Source organism: Mauremys reevesii, linkage group 2, assembly GCF_016161935.1.
Source record: "Mauremys reevesii isolate NIE-2019 linkage group 2, ASM1616193v1, whole genome shotgun sequence".
NCBI lineage: Eukaryota > Metazoa > Chordata > Testudines > Geoemydidae > Mauremys > Mauremys reevesii.
Window position 1 is genome coordinate 65,671,763 of NC_052624.1, and position 19,710 is coordinate 65,691,472.

Here is a 19,710-nt window from a genome sequence, read left to right on the forward strand (position 1 = left end):
TTAGCTACTGTACACAAGAGCTTGAACAACTACACTCCGCCCCAGAAACCAGTCAGTAACCAACTCAAGAGGGAGCATCCCCGTGCTGCTCCCAGCTGCAGGGTGTGCTAGTATGTGTTCCCATCCATCTATTTATAAGATCTTCCATCATCCTAATATTTAAGTGCCTCCCAAATATGTAAAAGTAGAAACAACACTAATAAGCTCCCTTTCTTCCATTCCAACCTCTAGGATAAATAAATTTGATTAGTGTATAAGATTTGTTTCCTTGCATGTTGTGAGTATGTAGAAACCCTAGGGAAAACAAAGAATAAATAAATTTTGTATTTAAAAGTAATTAGTTCTGTGGTCACTTATCTCTTGCAGGAGTAAATTCCATAGTTTAGATCCAGTCACTGTGTCTCCCACACACCCTCCCAGAGTTGGCTGACAGATTCATTGTTTTGACACAATGTTGTTGTTATAGGACAGGGGTCGGCAACCTTTCAGAAGTGGTGTGCCAAGTCTTCATTTATTCACTCTAATTTAAGGTTTCACGTGCCAGGAATACATTCTAATGTTTTTAGAAGATCTCTTTCTGTAAGTCTATAATATATAACTAAACTATTGTCGTATGTAAAGTAAATAAGCTTTTAAAAATATTTAAGCAGCTTCAATTAAATTGAAATGCAGAGCCGCCCGGACAGGTGGCCAGGACCCAGGCAGCGTGAGTGCCACTGAAAATCAGCTCGCATGCCGCCTTTGGCATGCATGCCAGAGGTTGCCTACCCCTGTTATAAGAGCTCATGGTCACAGAGGGAGAGTGCTTTCTCAGGTAGCTAAGAGAAGCCCATGGAAGGCTTTTAATATCAGGACAGAGGACTTAAGTTGGACTATATTCAATGGGGAGCCACTACAAAGAAATGAGCGCCAGGTGACCTGTGTTGCTATAGAAACAGACTGCTTTACAGTATATCAGCTGAAGCTTTTTGCATATCTAAGGCACGCAGGGGTTGGGTCAAAATGAAGTCCTGCTGGAGTCCAGTTCCTTGTGGGGAGAAAGGAGGGAGGGAGGTAGTTGTAGAAGTTAAAAAGTTCCTATGGGGTAGACCTCTGGGTTGGTCCATTGTGAGGGAGAGAAGTGGTACCCTTTGAAGGCTGGGGAAGGATAGGTCCCAATCTCCAGATTTATATATAGTTTTGCCATAATAAAACTAGTTCACTGCAAGTTCTTATATGCTAAGGTTATGTTAATGCTATGCTAATGTGATTTACAGTTTTCATTTTATTATACCTCAGAGTCCTAGAAGCAAGGCAAGACTTATATAAATGAAAAATTAATATTCTTATTTTAGGAGTGATAACTGAGCAGAGGAAATTTTTAAAAAGTAAAATGTTCCATAGATCCAAAAAATCATTAGCCAAATTGTGACAGATCCTAGTGAGGGTATTCACAGATGAGGAGGAAAGGAAGGAGAAAGCATGCAAAGAGCATCCCATCCCCCACACAAGGGGCAGAAACAACTATAGTCCCAATGCTCAGGAGAGTGCAGGGACTGCTGCTTCAGTAAGGCTCCCTCAGGGGAGGATACTGCATTACCCTAAAGGATAGTGTAGCCCCGGGGTTGGCAACTTTTCAGAAGTGGTGTGCCGAGTCTTCATTTATTCACTCTAATTTAAAGTTTCACGTGCTGGTAATACATTTTAATGTTTTTAGAAGGTCTCTTTCTATAAGTCTATATTATATAACTAAACTATTGTATATAAAGTAAACAAGGTTTTCAAAATGTTTAAGAAGCGTCATTTAAAATTAAATTAAAATGCTGATCTTACGCCGCCAGCCTGCTCAGCTAGCTGCCAGCCTGGAGTTCTGTTCACCTAGGCCGGCAGCGGGCTGAGCAGGACCTGCGGCCAGGACCCCACACCACAGGGGGGTGGGGTGGGGTGGGGTGTTGGGGATCAGAGGTCAGGGCAGAGGGCTGGGGTGGGGGCAGTTCAGGGATCAGAGCAGAGGGATGGGGGGTGTAGGGCAGAAGGCTGGGTGTGTTGGAGGGGGTTCAAGGGTCAGGGCAGAGGGCTGGAGGTATGGGGGCTGCAGGGCAGAAGGCTGAGTGTGTGTGTGGGGGGGGTCAGGGCAGAGGGCTATGGGGGGTGCAGGGCAGAGGGCGGTGGGTGTGTGTGGGGGTGCAGGGCAGAAGGCTGGGTGTGTGTTGGGGTGGAGGGGGTTCAGGGCAGAGGGCCGGAGGGTGTGGGGGGGTGCAGGGCAGAAAGCTGTGGGGGGGTTCAAGGGTCAGGGCAGAGGGCTGGGTGGAGGGGGCAGAAGGCTGTGGCAGAGGCTGGGGTGCAGGGCAGAAGGCTGTGGGGGGGGGGTTCAAGGGTCAGGGCAGAGGGCTGGGGTGCAGGGCAGAAGGCTGAGTGTGTGTGGGGGGGTCAGGGCAGAGGGCTGGGGGTATCGGGGGCTGCCGGGCAGAATGCTGGGGGGGGGGTACAGGGCAGAGGGCAGGGGTGCTCCGCCCATAGGGGTGCTCCCAGCCCCCTGCCCTGAGTGGCTCATGGCAGAGGGCTGGAAGGGATATGCCCTGTTCCACCCCCTTCCCCAAGGCCTCGTCCCTACCTCTCTCTGTCTCATCTATGGAGCTGTGTGCACGCTGCCGCTCTTCCCCCTCCCCCTCGCTAGGGCCATCAGCTGATTGGCACAGGGATGGAGAGGGGGCGGGGCAGGAAAGCACCACGCTGGGGGAAGAAGCGGGGTGGGGGGGAAGCTTGGCTGCCATAGAACCAAGCTTCTGCCTCCTGCCCCCACAGGGGAGAGCAGTGGGGCTGAGAGGGGCTGGGGGCCGGGACCACAGCAGGCAGTTGTGTGCCGCTCAAAATCGGCTCGCGTGCCGTAGGTTGCCGACCCCTGGTGTAGCCTATGCACCAAGCCATTCATAGAAGAATTGTGCCCAAGTTCCTTATGGGACAACAGCTCCACATTAGTACTTATTTAGGCTAGTGGCTAAATGCTACTATTTGGCCCAAAAGCAAAATCTAAAATGGATGGGTTTAGATCCAAAGTCTGATGCCTGAGACTCTGCAAAACCAAAACCATCTCATTTCATTCTGTCTCTCTCTCTAATAAAAATAAAGCAATAATAGTACTGATATGACTCAGGTACAGAACTCTGCGTAGGCAGGTTCTGTGAAATTCTCCCGCATGACTCTAGCAACAATGCAGCTCAATCCTAACCTTCAGCATTTTTACTGAGCTAATTTTATAACACTTCATAGAATTAAAATTCCAGTTAATGCCAGTTTGAAACTCAGAGAGAATACAATATCTGAACAATGATATAAATGTACCTCTTAATTTTTCTTCCTACGATATTTCTATATTTAGCAACATATTGATACATGCTTCAAAAACCTTGATTTTCTATGACAAAACAAAATGCCAGATATAATTTTCTTAGCAGCTTGCTCTGCTCTATTCTGTACATTTGAATGTTTCAGATGAAACAAACCTACAAGCCCAAACTAAATACTTTATGTGTGTTAAAACTCTTACAGCTGCTAGTACAATTTTTTCAATGTTTTCAATACAGAAACTATGAAAATGCTTGCCTATTAAAAATGAAAAAAAAAAAACCTACAAAATTGTGCCGTATAGGTGAAAACAAACCCTATTTTTTCTAGAGTATTTTTCCCTTATACTGAGCCACTTAAGTTATCTCACCCCAAAGGAATCATGGACTTTATGTTCTGAATTCAGAAATATTCCGAATTCAGAAATATTCCCTGTCCTGGGAATGGCATTCATGATTTATTATTTCCATGTACAAGGATTTCTGGTTTCCTTTTGTATTAAAATAATAAAAACAAATTACCTGTACTTATTCTAGATTCTTTTAATGAAAACTTTTAAGAGCATATTATTTTTGCAATTTTTGTTTCTGTATTCTACAATTGGAATTATAAAGTTATCCACCCCCCCCACCCCCCCGTTTTTTTTGTTAAATTAAAAAAATCTGTTGCAAACGTCTTGGGCTCTAAGCATTTTCAGTAGTTTCACTTTATAAGAAAACTGAATAAGAAATAGTAAGTAGTCTGAGATGCTGTATTTTATTTTACATGGAACTGTTCTAAAAAAAAATGTTTATTTCATACCTCACTACATGATGCAACAGCTCTGTGTAAGGGAGTCAACCACTTGCTGTCTTTGGCATTAACTCTAGCTCCTGTAACAAAAAATAAATAAAATTAATTGACAGTGTATTCACACAAAAGCTAAGTGTTCCAATAGACAAATTACTGTACAAAGTTACTACAACATTATAAGCTAGGCTAGTTAATGCAGGAGGATGCTAAGAAAAAAATACTTTTTTCCATGGGCTTTGAGTTATAGGATTCTCCCTTTGACACACAGATGAAATTCTGTAATTGTTTGTTCACTAATAGTGAAGTGTTTTTAATCAGTTATCTAAACTAGTGAAATCTATTTTCCCAATGGTACTTCAAAGGGCTGCTGTGGCAGGAAAAAGAGAAGCACTGGGTATCCCTGTCTTCATGCAACACAAAGCCAAGCACCCACAACAAACAAAACTTAATAGTATTCTGAGAGCAGATGAGGGAAAGACGATTCATGATCCCCCTTCCCTCATACCCCTTTGTGGTTGGGCAGATTTGTCTGCTTCCCTGCTGTCGACAGATGGGGCAGTGCTCGGTGTCCCCCTTGGGAACTGGAGTGCATGAGGGAGAGAAGAGCAATATTTGATCCTTTCCACTAGGCCCACGCAGTTGGCTTCTGGACACCCTGAAGCTGCTTACTCCTGCCCTACAACTACTGGAAAGCGTGCTTTTCTTCAGCAGTTGAATTGCAATGATCCTGCCTCCTCAGCCAGAGAGAATATTCCCTCCTATTTGCTAAGCAATTCCTAGAAATCCCTAAAGGTTTGTTTGGTTTTTTAGGCCCATTTTGGGCTTGACCCTTGGTTTTTAAAAAGTAAAACAAAATGATAGTCAAAAACTACTAGAGTCAATTGGGAAATTATTTCATTGAAACTCTTGCTGGGGGAAGGAATGAAGAGTTTGCTTTTTTCAAAGGGCCTTTACTTGTAAAATGAATTTTTTATGAAAATTTCCATTTAACTCAACCACCATTTTTTGTCAAAAAGTGTTTTGACAATTTTTTTGACCAGCTTTGGAATCCAAATGTTAATGATAAATCTCTATATACTAAGATGAGCAAACACCTCTTAAATCATCAAGAAAAGCAAGCTATTTATTGAGAAATTGATGTTTGGGGAAAGGATAATTGGGACACAATCTAGTATAACAACGTTTGGTCAACTCAGTAGAAAATTACACCTTGTTAATATGTAATATCTCTTCTTTCAGCAATTTAAAGACCAACACTGCTTTCTGATAAACCGGCATGTAAGTCATGTGCCTCATTAAAATAAATCAGCTACATTGTGCATCATATTCTTTTAGTGCACATGAATTTTAAATTTGCATCATAATTAGATAGTTGGCTTAAACAAACCACTTTCACAGAGCAGCCTAGAAGTCAATCACTTATTAAAACAACCAACATTTCTTAAATGTAAACTTTTTTATTTATAACTGCAATAATTTTCTTAAAACCCCCTCCACTACTCATTGACAACTATGGAAGTTACTGAAAAATAGAAGTCAAACTATTTTCTGCATGGGCTTATAAACAGTCTCTGTGGTCAGTTTCCTCCTTTAAGTGAACATGAACTCCTTTGAGTAATATATTTCCTGAATGTATTTTTTAACAATGTGTCTTCCTGTTTCCTGATATAGCAATATTTCTAATTGCAAAATTGTTCTGTGCAATATGCTGTACTGCAAAAACAATATTTATACAACTGGAAGACAGTTCAGTAAAGACCAGCTAACCTAACTAATAAACTGTACTTCTGTTATCACAGAGAATCAGCAAACTTGACTACTTTAATACTTGGTGCTCTGCACTAAACACAACTAATCCTAGAAAATAATTCATTTGTTTTACATCACGTGCATCAAAGAATGCACAAGCATGAAAGGTCTGTAGTGGGGTAAAATGTTATCCTGCAACGGATTTTAAATTTGTTTTATAATGGCTTCCTTCAAACAGTGATGTGTGTCTGAAAAGAGAGGGGTGATATGTTGTGGGGAGGGTGGAGGAGGTGAGAGACACAGCTATGCAATAGTCCACCAACACTGAAGAAAACCACCCATAGTCAAATCTCCCATTCCTGAGCAAATGCAGAGAAGCTAGCAGCAAGCCAGCTACAAACTCATCTAACTGATGGCGACATTCTAGATCCAGCACAACCTAGATTCAGGCCAAGACACAGAACTGGCATTGATGAATAATCCCCGCCTATCAATGGAGAGAGGACAGACATCCACTATTAACCATGAGATACGGCTGTCTTGCCTGAGAAGTGTGGCAGGAATCCTGAATAATGTGCTAAAATGGTTTGAGTCCTTCCCTGGAGGTATGTACCCAAAAAGAACAGAAATGGAAAACTGCACTTTCACTGCTAGAACCCTCACTTGTGGAGTTCTACAAGGGTCAATTCTCTCTCCGGTCCTCTCATGCAATCACTAGGTGAACCTGTCAGTGAACTTGTCACTGGACATGGACTCCAGTGCCAGCAATATGCAGATAACACAGCTCTATCGATCCTTCATATCGCACCACCACACCACATCACTACAATCCAGATGGTCCAGTGTTTGGATGAGATCAGCTCATGGATGACAAACTGGTGGCTGAAGCTCAGCAAAACAGAGATGATGCTGGTGGTCAGAGGAAAGTATTTTGAAGAGTTTGCAGCCACAGTGTAGTCTCCTTTGAGTGAAGGTTCACATTCACAATTGGTCAACTCAGTCCATAGTCTAGGAGTACTCCTTGATTCCTCACTGATGCTGAGCAGTCACATTGCAACGCCATCAAGTAATGCCTTCTACCATCTCTGATTGGCTGGGAAACTTCATCCCATCCTGTCGGACAATGACCTGATCTCAATTATTCATACCTTTGCCACCTCTCAGCTGGACTACAGTGAAGAGATATAACAGAGCACGAAACCTTTAGCATTTAGGAAACTCCAACTAGTAGCTTACCTCCTCAACAACATGGGCTACCATGAGCACATCAAAACCTGTCCTCTGTGCTCTATACTCATTTGCCATAGAATTTTGAATCAAGTTTAAGGTCTTGTTCCTTAACTTCGAAGTGCTCCCATGGCCTGGGCCCTGGATACCTAAAAGATTGTCTAAAACTGCAGGACAAAACCCATGGTCAACAACTTCGCTCCTCTGTCACATTGGAACTCTCAACATTTAGAGTACAGCTTGACCATACGTGAGACAGAACCTTCTCTGGGGTAGTCCAAAACTGCAGTGAACTCCCCCCAGAATCAAGGACCATCACAAACCTCACCACTTTCTGCTCCAAGAGCAAGGCTAATTTCTTTGACCATGCCTTCTCTAATATAAAACACATAGCAACAGATATTTAAGAAATGAAAAACCCTACCAAAACAAGGCAGTCCATTGAACAAGTTTCTCCAACTGGGAAGAGGAGGGGAAAAATTTCTAACACATCTAAAGAATCAGCAAGTAAATCTTACTTTTGTTTATCAACATGAAATCACCCAAACACCATCAACCCAGACTAACAGTCTCCATACTATTCTATCCACAGAGCTAAAATCAAATACATCTGAGGACTCCAAATGTTGCTGGAATGGTCTTACAATAGCCTTCCCAGTAATTGTCTCCCAAAAAAAGGAAGATTTGAGACTGAGCAATAATTAGGACCATAAATTGTCTGTGTCCTACCAGGCATAAGCATACCTGTCATGCTTCCAGTTGCCCTCCAACCCCTGCCCGGGCCACCCATTGTGACTGGCAGACAATAAGATACAAGCAAGAGCCTAAAATACAGAAGAGCTACTATCCTGTTGGTAATTTCCCCCCCTCCAGCAATTCCATGTGCAGTGTGCTACTGACTCTGCAAATAGCAAAAGAAAGACAGCACAGTAAATGAACAAAGGAAAAAATTAAAAAAAAAAAAAACTAGAAGCAAAAAAATGGAAGGAAAAATGAAAGAAGGAAAAATACAGACTGAAGAGAGAAGGAAAGGGATTTTAGCCCTGTCTGCACTAAGAACATGACCCTTTTCCATCAACAGTCAAAGTAACTGGTCCACCAAACTGGAGTTGAAAAACTCTTTGCCCTTTAGTGTAAGGACAATGAAAAAAATTTAGTTACCATTGACTGGATCCTTGGATCTCAGCTTGATGCACGAGAAAGGCCAGATCTCCTTTAGCTTTCAAAGAGTTCAGGTGCTTTGGAGACATGGGCTGTCCAATCTTATTCTCAGACCAACCACCATGGTGTCTCAGGCCATTGCCATTCCTTTCTGTCCATGCTTAGCTATAAAGCGCTGTCAGTTGGAAACGCAGTTATTTAGTCATGCAGTTTCAGCCTTCAATGAAGCTACAGACTTCTGCTTCAGTTTGAAAACTGAACACTTTCTATCATTTCTACATCCTTTGACTGATTTCTCCTCATTCTCTTGGCTTCCTTGGGGTTCTGGAGTGGTTCCTCATACAATTAGTTTTCTTTGAAGATTTTAGCCGCATAGCTGAAATTGTCCAAGTTGTTGATGCCGCTATGGCCTCAGTCATGGAGGCTGATTTCAGTGCATTGTGGGTCATTAGCCTCATAAATGCTGATATTCCTTTAGCGCTTGGTGCATTGACAGCTTCAATACCCTGTTGACAGATTCACTGTCTTGGCATTTGTTCTTCTACAGTCTCTGTATTTATTATCATTAATCATTGTGGCAGCACCTACAGGACTTATTCAGGGCCGAGGACCTCATTATGCTAGGCATTGTAAACACATGAAGAGATGATCCATGCCCCCAAAAGCTTAAAATCTAAGTATAAGACAGGAGACAATCAGCAGCTACTAAAGATGAGAGAACACACAGAGACAATTATAAATGTAATAAGTAATGAGTACAGCACACAACTGCCTAGCTTATCTTGGAGTGCTGAATTCCTCATCTAACTCAATAACTTGATGCATTCTTAGTACCTTAGTACCAGTAATCTATGTTCTTTTCTCTTCTCTTCATTTTAGAGCTGGCTGAGTCAACACTCAGATGAAAAGTCTTTAGTGGGTGTATTGGAATCTTTTGTCTTTGGAAGCATTACACAAAGCTCTCTGAAGACTGGAGCACCTCAGCTCTCCTTAGGCCTCTAACTATATTTCTGCATGCTGAAACCATTCAGTTATTTGCCTTAAAGCAGGTGCCTAATCTATCTTATAAAGTGCAGCCTTGCATCGTCTCCCCCTACCTGCCACAAATGCTAAATTTACTTACACCTATTAAATCATAGAATCGGAAGGGATCTCTCGAGAGATCATCTAGTCCAGTCCCCTGCACTCAGGGCATGACTAAGTATTATCTATACTATCCCTGACAGGTGTTTGTCCAACCTGCTCTTAAAAATCCCCAATGATGGAGATTCCACAACCTCCCTAGGCAATTTATTCCAGTGCTTAACCATTTTGACAGTTAGGAAATGTTTCCTAATGCCCCACCTAAAGCACCCTTGCTGTAATTTAAGCCCATTGCTTCTTGCCCTATCCTCAGAGGTTAAGAAGAAAAATTGTTCTCCTTCCTCCTTGTAACAACCTTTTATGTACTTGAAAACTGTTATGTCCCCTCTCAGTGAGGGGAGGTTATTCTGTATTGGGTTATAAGACTTTCTTGTGTGAATACACTGATCTAACATGTTAGTAGATGTTTACTATGTTTGAATTAATTGTGAATTATACAGGAAGGCAACAAAATAGCTTTCCAGATAAGAATACCTAGTTACACACTGTCATAGGTTTATTCCCCACTTTGAACTTTAGCGTCCACAAGATGGGGACCTGCATGGACTCCTCTAAACTTAAATCCTAGTTTAGATCTGGTAAAGCTGCCACCAACTAGAAATTCCAGTGTCTAGTACACTCCCTGTTCCCCCAAACTTTCCCTGGGGAACACAGATCCCAACTTCCTTGGATCTTAACACAAAGGGAAATAATCCATTCCCCCCACCTTCTTCCCCCTCCCCTTGTCCTTGGGAGAGATACCTTGATTCAAACTCCTTGAATCAAACAAAGAGGGATTCACTTTTCCCCCTCCCCTTCCCCTGAAAATCCAAACAAGGGAAGAAATCAATCAAGTTCTAAAAAGAAAAGATTAAAGAAAAAAAAAAAGTACACTATCTCTGTATTACCAGGATGCAAAAATACAGGGTCTAACTTATAAACCTGGAGAGGCTCTCCCCCCCCTCCTTTCTCAGAATAATCAAAGTAACAGCAAACAGAAATAAAGATATTTCTTCAGCAAACACACAATTGCAAATGTAGAAATAAATTATAAGACTAAACCGCCGTCTAATACTCACTATACTGAATAGAAGAAAATACTTCAGGAAACCTTGGAGAACTTGAAGAATATGTCTGGCCTCTCTTAAATCCAAAGAGAGAACGGCAATCCAAACAAAGGACACAGACAAAGCCTTCCCTCCACAGAGATTTGAAATTACCTTGTCCCTTGATTGGTCCTCTGGTCAGGTGTTCCTCAGGTTACTGAGCTTGTTAACCCTTAACAGGTAAAAGAGACCTTAACCCTTACTATCTGTTTATGACACACACTAGGAAGACAATGGGGGCCAGATGTTAGCTTCAAAAATCCTGTATCTTGTCTCCAACACACTGTAAAACTCTTAGGATTTAGAGATCAAATGAAGACTGAACAGTCAGAAGACCTCTCAGAGGTTGAAAAAGGGGCCACGGTTTATTTGTGAGCAAGTGTAGGCAGACAGACTGGCACACAAAATGCTTTGTGGAGGAGTCAGGCCTCCCAGACCCAGGGAATGGCAAGCCTTAAAGAAGAACTAGATATGCATACAGTATGTTTACTGTTTTTTAAATATATTTTCTCTTAAATGGTTTTAAATAAATGATACTTTGCTTTAAGGAAGCTCTTTGGTCACTAATTACCACAGTCATTTCCCCAGACAAAGTAGAAATACAGGTTCTGAGCCCAAGTCAGACCTAAGGTGTCAAGATTGAGACACGGGTGACTACCACACAGCACCCTATGTGAGAAAGAGAGTGTGAAATACGCAAGAAAAGGGGTGCTGGCTTGAAGCCTAGAGGAAGTGCATCAGAGAGACCAGGAGATTTTAATAGTGAAGTTAGCCTAATAACAATGACGTATTTTTGCTATTCTGTTTCTGCCACTCAAAGGTCACGATCTAAAGTGACTAGTTTGTCTGAATAACAATACAACTTTGATAGTTTCACAAACTCACCATTTCAGGTTTTCACAAACTTAAGGGTTAGAGTCTGTATATTTTATACCTAAAAAGGCCTGAGATCACATCAGAGGACAGTGGGGATGATATTCAGAAATAAAAAAATAACTGGAGATATACCAATCTCCTAGAGCTGGATGGGACCTTGAAAGGTCATCGAGTCCAGCCCCCTGCCTTCACTAGCAGGACCAAGTACTGATATATTGAGAAGAGAAAATTTAGAGGATATTTCAAACAGATATTCTACAAAAAAATGACAGCAAACCAGATTTGAGAGAGAAAAATACATTTGTAAGTGCCCTTCACGTCTGAAGTGGATGCCTAACTGTCCAAAGAAGAAACAGCTAAAGAATTCCTGTTAAGTACTGCTTAAAGCAACAGGGCACTATGAAAGACTGTTTTGATGGGGAAAAACTGCTACACTTTTTCTTTCACGTGACAAAAGGAAAACTAAAAATGTAATACCAATTAGATACAGGCCAGACAGCTGTTCCTTTCAAGTAAACAATACAAAAAATGCTGTAGCTACTGTGACAAAAGAATATCAAAGTCTGTTTCTCAGAAGGGGACCTAAATATCAGACTTGTATAAGGAAGAATAGATAAGATTGCCTTTTCATATAGGCAACTGCCAGCTTTCTTAAATGAAATTCTCACTGAAGCTCGTTGATAATTATACTACTGCTATAATACCGCATTTCATGGTACATGTTACCGAACTCATTTCTTCAACTCTGAATGGGCTTGGCTGTGCATCATGCCTCAGCCTGCACGCTGAAGGCAAAATGCAGCACAAACCACATCCCATGATGTTTTATTAGTTACATTGACAATAATCCTTCTTTTGTTATAGTTCTCACTGGAGATGGGCTAACTCTTCTACAAAGTATCAGATACATCTGTTAGTCTATAAGGTGCCACAGGACTCTTCACTTCTTCTACAAAGTGTACTTAAATAACTGGCCACTATATTCTCTCAGCATTTATTACTACTAGTATTATTTTATTCCCTTTATTGGTAACAAACTAAGGAAGCCATCAGTATAAGCTTTATTGAACATCAATATGTTCATTTAAGCTGTTTTTATACTCATGATAAAATTTCTTCAAAGCTAAATACCACTTATATAACACTAATTCTTACACAGTACAAAAAGTTTTCAGGCCAACAGGGCCGGCTTTAGGCCGATTCGCCCGATTCCCGGGAATCAGGCCCCGCGCCTAAGGCGCCTTTTTAATTTTTTTTTTTTTTAAACTTACCCCGGCTGCAGTCTGCTCCGGGGTCTTCTGTGGCCCCGCTCCCCTGACCAAAGCACCAGCAGGAGCACGGCTGCCCCACGGCCTCGGCTGAAGCTCCGGCCGGAGTGCGGCAAGCCCCGTGGCCCCGCTCTCCCAGCTGGAGCTCCGGGCCCTTTAAATAGCCCCCAGAGCCCTGGGGTAGTGAGGAGCTCCGGGGGCTATTTAAAGGGCGGGGCTCCAGCTGCCTCTGCCACCCCAGTCCTTTAAATAGCCACCGGAGCCCCGCCACCCCCATGCATTCCCCAGGGCTCCCGCGGCTATTTAAAAGGTCTGGGGCGGGGTAGAAGCAGGGGAGCCCCAGACCCTTTAAATAGCCCCCAGAGCCCTGGAATAGCAGGGGGCTTGGGGGCAATTTAAAGGGCTGGGGCTCCAGCTGCCTCTGCTACACTGCCTGCCCTACCCGCACCAGCCCTGCCCCCCCTGCCTGCAGCCAGCTCTGCACCCCCTGCCCACAGCCAGCCCCTGCCAAACCCCCTGCCCTGTCTCCAGCCAACCCCTACCACACCTCCCTGCAGCCCTGCCCAAAGCCAGCCAGCCCCACACACACCCCTGCCCGCACCAGCCCTGCACTGCCCACCCTGCCCACACCCAGCCCCGCACCCCCTACCCTGTCTCCAGCCAACCCCTGCTGCACCCCCCTGCCTGAAGCCAGCCAGTCCCGCACTCCTCTGTCTCCAGCCCTGCTAACCCCTGCTGCACCCCCCGCGGCCCTGCCTGAAGCCAGCCTGCCCCACACTCCCATCTTCAGCCAGCCCTGCACCCCTTGCCCTGCCTGCAGCCAGACCCTACCTCCAGTCAGCCCCTGCCCTGCCTCCAACCAGCCCCATGTCCACTGCTGCCCTGCAGTTCCCAGGGCAGGAACCCTGCACACCCGCTTCAATGAGGGGGGCAGGGAGCAGCTGGGACCCACACATGTGCACACCCCCAGGGAGTGGCGGGGACCCACACATGTCAAACGGCAGTCATTAAATAACCAATCAACAGCATATATGATGCAATGTACATAATATATAATTTTATTATTTATATAGTTATGGAAAGTAAATAATACATGGAAGAAATGAAAGGCTTTTTTTTTTTTTTTTTTTTTTTTTAAAGTCATCCCTGCCAGGGCCCTGCCGAAAATGTTTGAACTGGGCCCCGCACTTCCTAAAGCCGGCCCTGCAGGCCAAAGGATTGCAGACTTTGCATGGGATGCAGGGCCCAAGCAGCCACTTTCTTACCTTGAACTTAAAATATGGTCTTATACCGAAGACTGACTACATAAAAATGGCACTTTTATACCGAACAGAGCTGTTCCCTATGTACATTCAGTCATATCTATTTACTCTATTGACAATTTTATACTGTTTTTGTTCCTGTTGACACGCAAGACTACACTCCTGTGGTGGAACAAGTTAATTCCACCCTGGTATTCCATCCAGGGTACCCTGATCAGCAGAATTGCCAATCAAGTTCCTCCCTTCAAGCAAACTTGCCCACAGTTACATTTGATAAATTCACTTTACAGGCATAACTGAGACCAGAATTTGTTTGGCCTTCAGAATCTTTGTTAAAGGCGATGCACAAACCAGAAAAGAATCTTAGCAAAGTTGAATTTACAGGGCTGGTAGTTAGAAAGCTATTTTTTACTCAGAAATTTAGAAAGTCTAGCATAGTTGAGACAAATATAAACCCAACTAGGCTATTTTTACAGTCATTGTTTTGAATAGAGCCACATTTTAATACCGGTCACGTGTACATAGAGTTCTCAGAATATGCTGCCTGCAAAGTTTCATATTGAAGGAATAGTACACTGATCTCTTTAGTCCTGGAATCTTTAATAAAATTAATCTGCACAGCCAGTGGCCATATGCGTAATGCTTAAAAGGTATGCATAGGCTATGCTGAGACTTGGTGCCAAATGTAATGCTGGTGTAACTCTATTAAGTGAGTTACCCCATAGCTGAATCTGGCCCCAAGTTTTTAAAAGGAAGTGCACAAAACCTATAAAACTTAATTTAGGACTGTCTGCCCAGAGAGGAACTCTAAAAAGACAAGCAAGTATGGAGGGATTGAGGCAATACATTAGGAAAGTTCCAGTTGCCAGTGAATAAGTAGCCCACGTGACAGATTTTTTTTCTGCAAAAAAGGCTAACTGTGCACACAGGGCTAATAGTTCCATTGTTCTTCCTTCTTCTCAAAATGTAGGCACAATGACTTTTCTTCAGTTATCAGGTGCCTTAGCTGACTCTCGTGACTTATTCAAGATTACTTTCAGAAGTTCTGAAATGTCCTCCCTCTGTTAGTTCTTTTTTAAATTTGAAGGATATATTTCACCCAGATCTCAGACTTGTTTATATAGCACATAAAAACATATGTCTGCTATGGCAGGAAAATATGTTTTAAAAAATATTACCATGAGACTTACTCAAAGCCATTCTGCAAAAACTTCAAAATCTACAAAATGCCTGCAGATCTGGGTAACTATCTTTGCACAGTTTTTAGATTTTGGCCAAACAGATGTGTACTGTATTGCATGGTAAAATGTCTCCTTAAACATAATACAGTGGAAATTACTTTAAGCTAGGGCTGTCAAGCAACTAAAAAAATTAATCACGATTAATCGCGCTCTTAATAATACAGTACCATTTATTTAAATACCTTTAGATGTTTTCTACATTTTCAAATATATTGATTTCAATTACAATATAGAATAAAAAGTATACAGTGCTCACTTTGTATTTATTTCTGATTACAAATATTTGCAAAGTAAAAACATATAGTATTTTTCAATTCACCTAATACAAGTACTGTAGTGCAATCTCTTTATCATGAAAGTGGAACTTACAAATGTCGAATTATGTACAAAACAATAACTGCATTCAAAAATAAAACAATGCACAACTTTAGAGCCTACAAGTCCACTCGGTCTTACCTCAGCCAATCGCTTAAACAAACAAGTTTAGTTACAATTTGCAGGAGACAGTGCTGCCTGGTTCTTGTTTACAATGTCACCTGAAAGTGAGAACAGGCGTTAGCATGGCACTGTTGTAGGTGGCGTCCAGGGATGGCTCCAGACCCCAGCACCGCAAGCGCGTGCTTGGGGTAGCAAGCCGCGGGGGGCGCTCTGCCGGCGCCGCGAGGGCGGCAGGCAGGCTGCCTTCGGTGGCACCAGCGGACCCTCCGCAGGCAAACTGCCGAAGGCAGCCTGCCTGCCGTGCTTGGGGTGGCAAAATGCCTAGAGCCGCCCCTGCTGGCATCGCAAGATATTTACGTGCCAGATGCATTAAAGATTCATATGAAGCATGAAGGGACAACCACCATTCCAGAGGACATGCATCCATGCTGATCATAGGTTCTGCTCAATAATGATCCAAAACAGAGCTTACTGACGCATGTTCATTTTCATCATCTGAGTCAGATGCCACCAGCAGACGGTTGATTTTTTTTTTTTTTTGGTGGTGGTGGTTCAGGTTCCGTAGTTTCTGCATCTGAGTGTGGCTCTTTTAAGACTTCTGAAAGCATGCTCCACACCTCGTCCCTCTCAGATTTTGGATAGAACTTCAGATTCTTAAACCTTGGGTCAAGTGCTGTAGCTATCTTTAGAAATCTCAAATTGGTACTGTCATAGGTCTCACCCCCACTTAGAGCTGTTGGGTTCCAAAATGGGGACCTGCATGGACTCCTCTAAACTAAAATCCTAGTTTAGATCTGGTAAAAGCTGCCACCACCCAATAATGTACGTGTATTGGGACACAGTCCTTCCCCAAAATCCTTGGGGATCCCAAGAGCCCCAAATCCATGGAGTTCTTACTCCTAGGAGAAATAAACCATTCCCTCCTGCTTCCTCCCCACTCCCTTTTCCTAGGAGATACCGGGATCCAACTACAGAGGGATGCCTCCCTCCTCCCCTTTCCCCGAGAATTTACCCAAGGAAAGATCAACCGAGTCCTTAACAGAAAAGATTTATTAAAGAATAAAAAGAAAGTACACTATCTCTGTATTACCAGGATGCAAAAATACACAGAGTCTAACCTATAAACCTGGAGAGAATTCCCCCTCCCCCTTTCTTTCTCAGTAAAAGCAAAGTAACAGCAAACAGAAATAAAGAATTTCCTTCAGCAAACACACAATTGCAAATGTAAAAATCAAATTATAAGACTAATCCGCCTTTCTAATTAATGCTCACTATTGGATAGTAGGAACTACTCCAGGAGAACTTGGAGACATGTCTGGCCTCTCTTAGATCCAAAAAGAGAACACAGAGCCAACAAGGAACACAGACCAAGGCTTCCCTCCACAGAGATTTGAAATTATCCTGTCCCTTGATTGGTCCTCTGGTCAGGTGTTTCTCAGGTTACTGAGCTTGTTAACCCTTTCTAGGTAAAAGAGACCTTAACCCTGATCTGTTTATTTATGACAGGTACCTTCTTTGCATTTTGTCAGATCTGCTGTGAAAGTGTTCTTAAAACAAACATATGCTGGGTTATCATCCAAGACGGCTATCACAACATGAAATATATGGCAGATAAGGGGTAAAACAGAACAGGACATATATAATTCTCCCCCAAGGAGTTCAGTCACAATTTTTTAATTAATGCACTCCTTTTTTTAAATGAGCATCATCAGCATAGAAGCATGAAGGGGCATACGAATGTTTAGCATATCTGGCATGTAAATACTTTGCAATGCCAGCTACAGAAGTGTCATGCAAATGCCTGATCTCACTTTCAGGTGACATTGTAAATATGCAGGCAGCAGTATCTCCCACAAATGTAAACAAACGTGTTTGTCTTAGCAATTGGCTAAACAAGAAGTAGAACTGAGTGGACTTGTAGGCGCTAAAGTTTTACACTGTTTTGTTTTTAAGTGTAGTTATGTAACAAAAAAAGTACATTTGTAATTTCTCTTTATCGAGAAAGAGATTGCACTGCAGTACTTGTATGAGGTGAACTGAAAAATACTATTTCTTTTATCATTTTTACAGTGCAAATATTTGTAATAAAATAATAATATATAAGTGAGCACTGTAAACTTGGGTTCTGTGTTGTAATAGAAATCAATATCCTTTCCATCGAGAAAACTAAAACTCTTGTCCATGTCATAAGTCTTTCCTATTGGATTACTGCAACCTCCTCAGTTGTCATACACAATCCCAACTTCATCCCACCTCAGTCTATCCAACATTTAGGTGGTCCAAAGATTTGTGAATTCTTCAGGAATCTCTCTATGGGTACACATTTTCCACCTCAGCAAATCTTCTCATCTGTATTTCCAAAGACCTATGAAATTTTACACCCCCTATGTATCTGACTATGTCTCTTACCTCATTGAACCGCCTGCCCCACAACTGACAGAAGCCTTGATGTCTCATACATCCACAAGAATCTCTTCGCCTTCTTTCATGCAGGCTGCCCACCTCCGCCCCCAAGCTAAAATACCCTTCCCTGGGCTGGACTACTACCCTTCTCATTAAATCCCTTCTGAAGATTCATTTCTGTCATGCATCGAATAAATTATTTCATTGTAGGCATATTAGTTGGAGATACATTTTAAAACCCCAAGGCAATAGATCTGACAAGACACTTGCCCACTTTCATGCAGATCATTTTGCTTGTAATGTTGAATCCCTTTGCTTTATATTCTGTATTTCTAGACTAAGCTCCTAAGGGCAGGGAATGTGTCTATACAATGCCTAGCACATTCTGGGAACGATCACAATATTAATTAACTGATAAATGTCCCCCCCCACCACTCAAACTCCAGGCAACTAAATTCAGTCTTTTGGGAACTGAATGGATCTTGAGGTAGGGTGGAGGTCGATGATCATTTTTGTGGGAAGTCCAAATCCTGCCTAGAAGTTGTCAGTTTCTTTAACGTCCTTTCAGGAAGGAAAGAAATCTTTGCAGAAATTTAAGTTTAAAAAAAAGTTTGGTTAAGAGGAACCCCGGTCTGAGTCACTGAGGGAAACAGACAGCTCGGGCTAGGATAAATTCCTATTTGAGGATTTGCCAGTGATATTTTGTTTTCTTCTTGAAGTCTTTATTCAAAGCAGAGGACTCAGACTCTTGAGATGGCAGCCAGAATTTCTCAGAATGTGTAGTACTGAAGCTCACTGGGTTTGGGGAAAGCACTTTAGAAAGGAGGTCAATATCTTTGTCTCCATCTGTAAAATGGAGATAATGACACAGACACAAAGAACTTGCTCAATGTCATCCAGCAGGCTAGTAGCAGAGGTGGGAATAAAACCCAGGTATTCCGAATCCCAGTTCAGTGCTCTACCCTCTAGGTAATACTGCCTATCCTTACAGAGAGCTGGTTATGCACTTGACAAATTTATCTCTTCTCCATTGATTGCCATAGAATTGAAATTGTTACTTTCAGCACTTCTGGAAGGAGATCAAGACATGTTCCCATCCCCAACTCTTTTACCTCCACCAAAGAACAGTAAGGAGGAGCAATAAAACTCTAGCAAAAGTTCTTAACTCTGGTCTGCAGAGCACTTGGTAGCAATGTGACTTAGCACCGCATTTCCCTCTGCTAAACTCTAATAAAAAGGCAATTCAGAATACATTAATCACTTTTTCTACATATGCAACTGCTGTTGTTACCACAGGCTGTTAGGCAACTGTGAACAGAAGGTGGTGGGGGGAGGGGGAGGTGGTTTACCAGATAGTATCTATGCAATATGACCACTGCATGAAACTCTTTCTATTAGGGGATAATGGGAGGGAATATGGCAGAAGCCTCATTCACTCCCATGCTGTTTTGAGTATATGTAGTGGTGGCTCTCCAACACTATACAGATTTTGGAGGACAGTGGAGATGCAACAACCTTTCTAAAACCTCTCATCTTTATCTCACTCAAAACTGAGATTTCTCTTCATTCCTACAGTTCCAGAGCCATGGAAGTACTAAAAGGCTAGACAACAACCCTGCCTCCATTAACATCAGCCACAAAACCATCAGTCATCAACAGCAAGTAGCTCTCTTTCAAGGCTTTAATAAATGGTTAGGTGGGACTAGTGTGATTTTTGCACAGGTCCCCAGAAAGCAAAGTA

General features: G+C 42.5%; 1 protein-coding gene across 3 annotated transcripts in view; it reads right to left on the minus strand.

The window, feature by feature from the left end:
- The window catches only part of ANKRD28 (ankyrin repeat domain 28), a 205,119-nt gene that overhangs the window by 67,252 nt on the left and 118,157 nt on the right, over window positions 1-19,710 (minus strand). For all 3 annotated transcript variants that reach the window (XM_039526712.1, XM_039526711.1, XM_039526714.1), the window contains one exon: window positions 4,126-4,196. In XM_039526712.1, coding sequence (XP_039382646.1) covers window positions 4,126-4,196 — 71 coding nt within the window. The remainder of the gene's footprint in view (window positions 1-4,125; window positions 4,197-19,710) is intronic.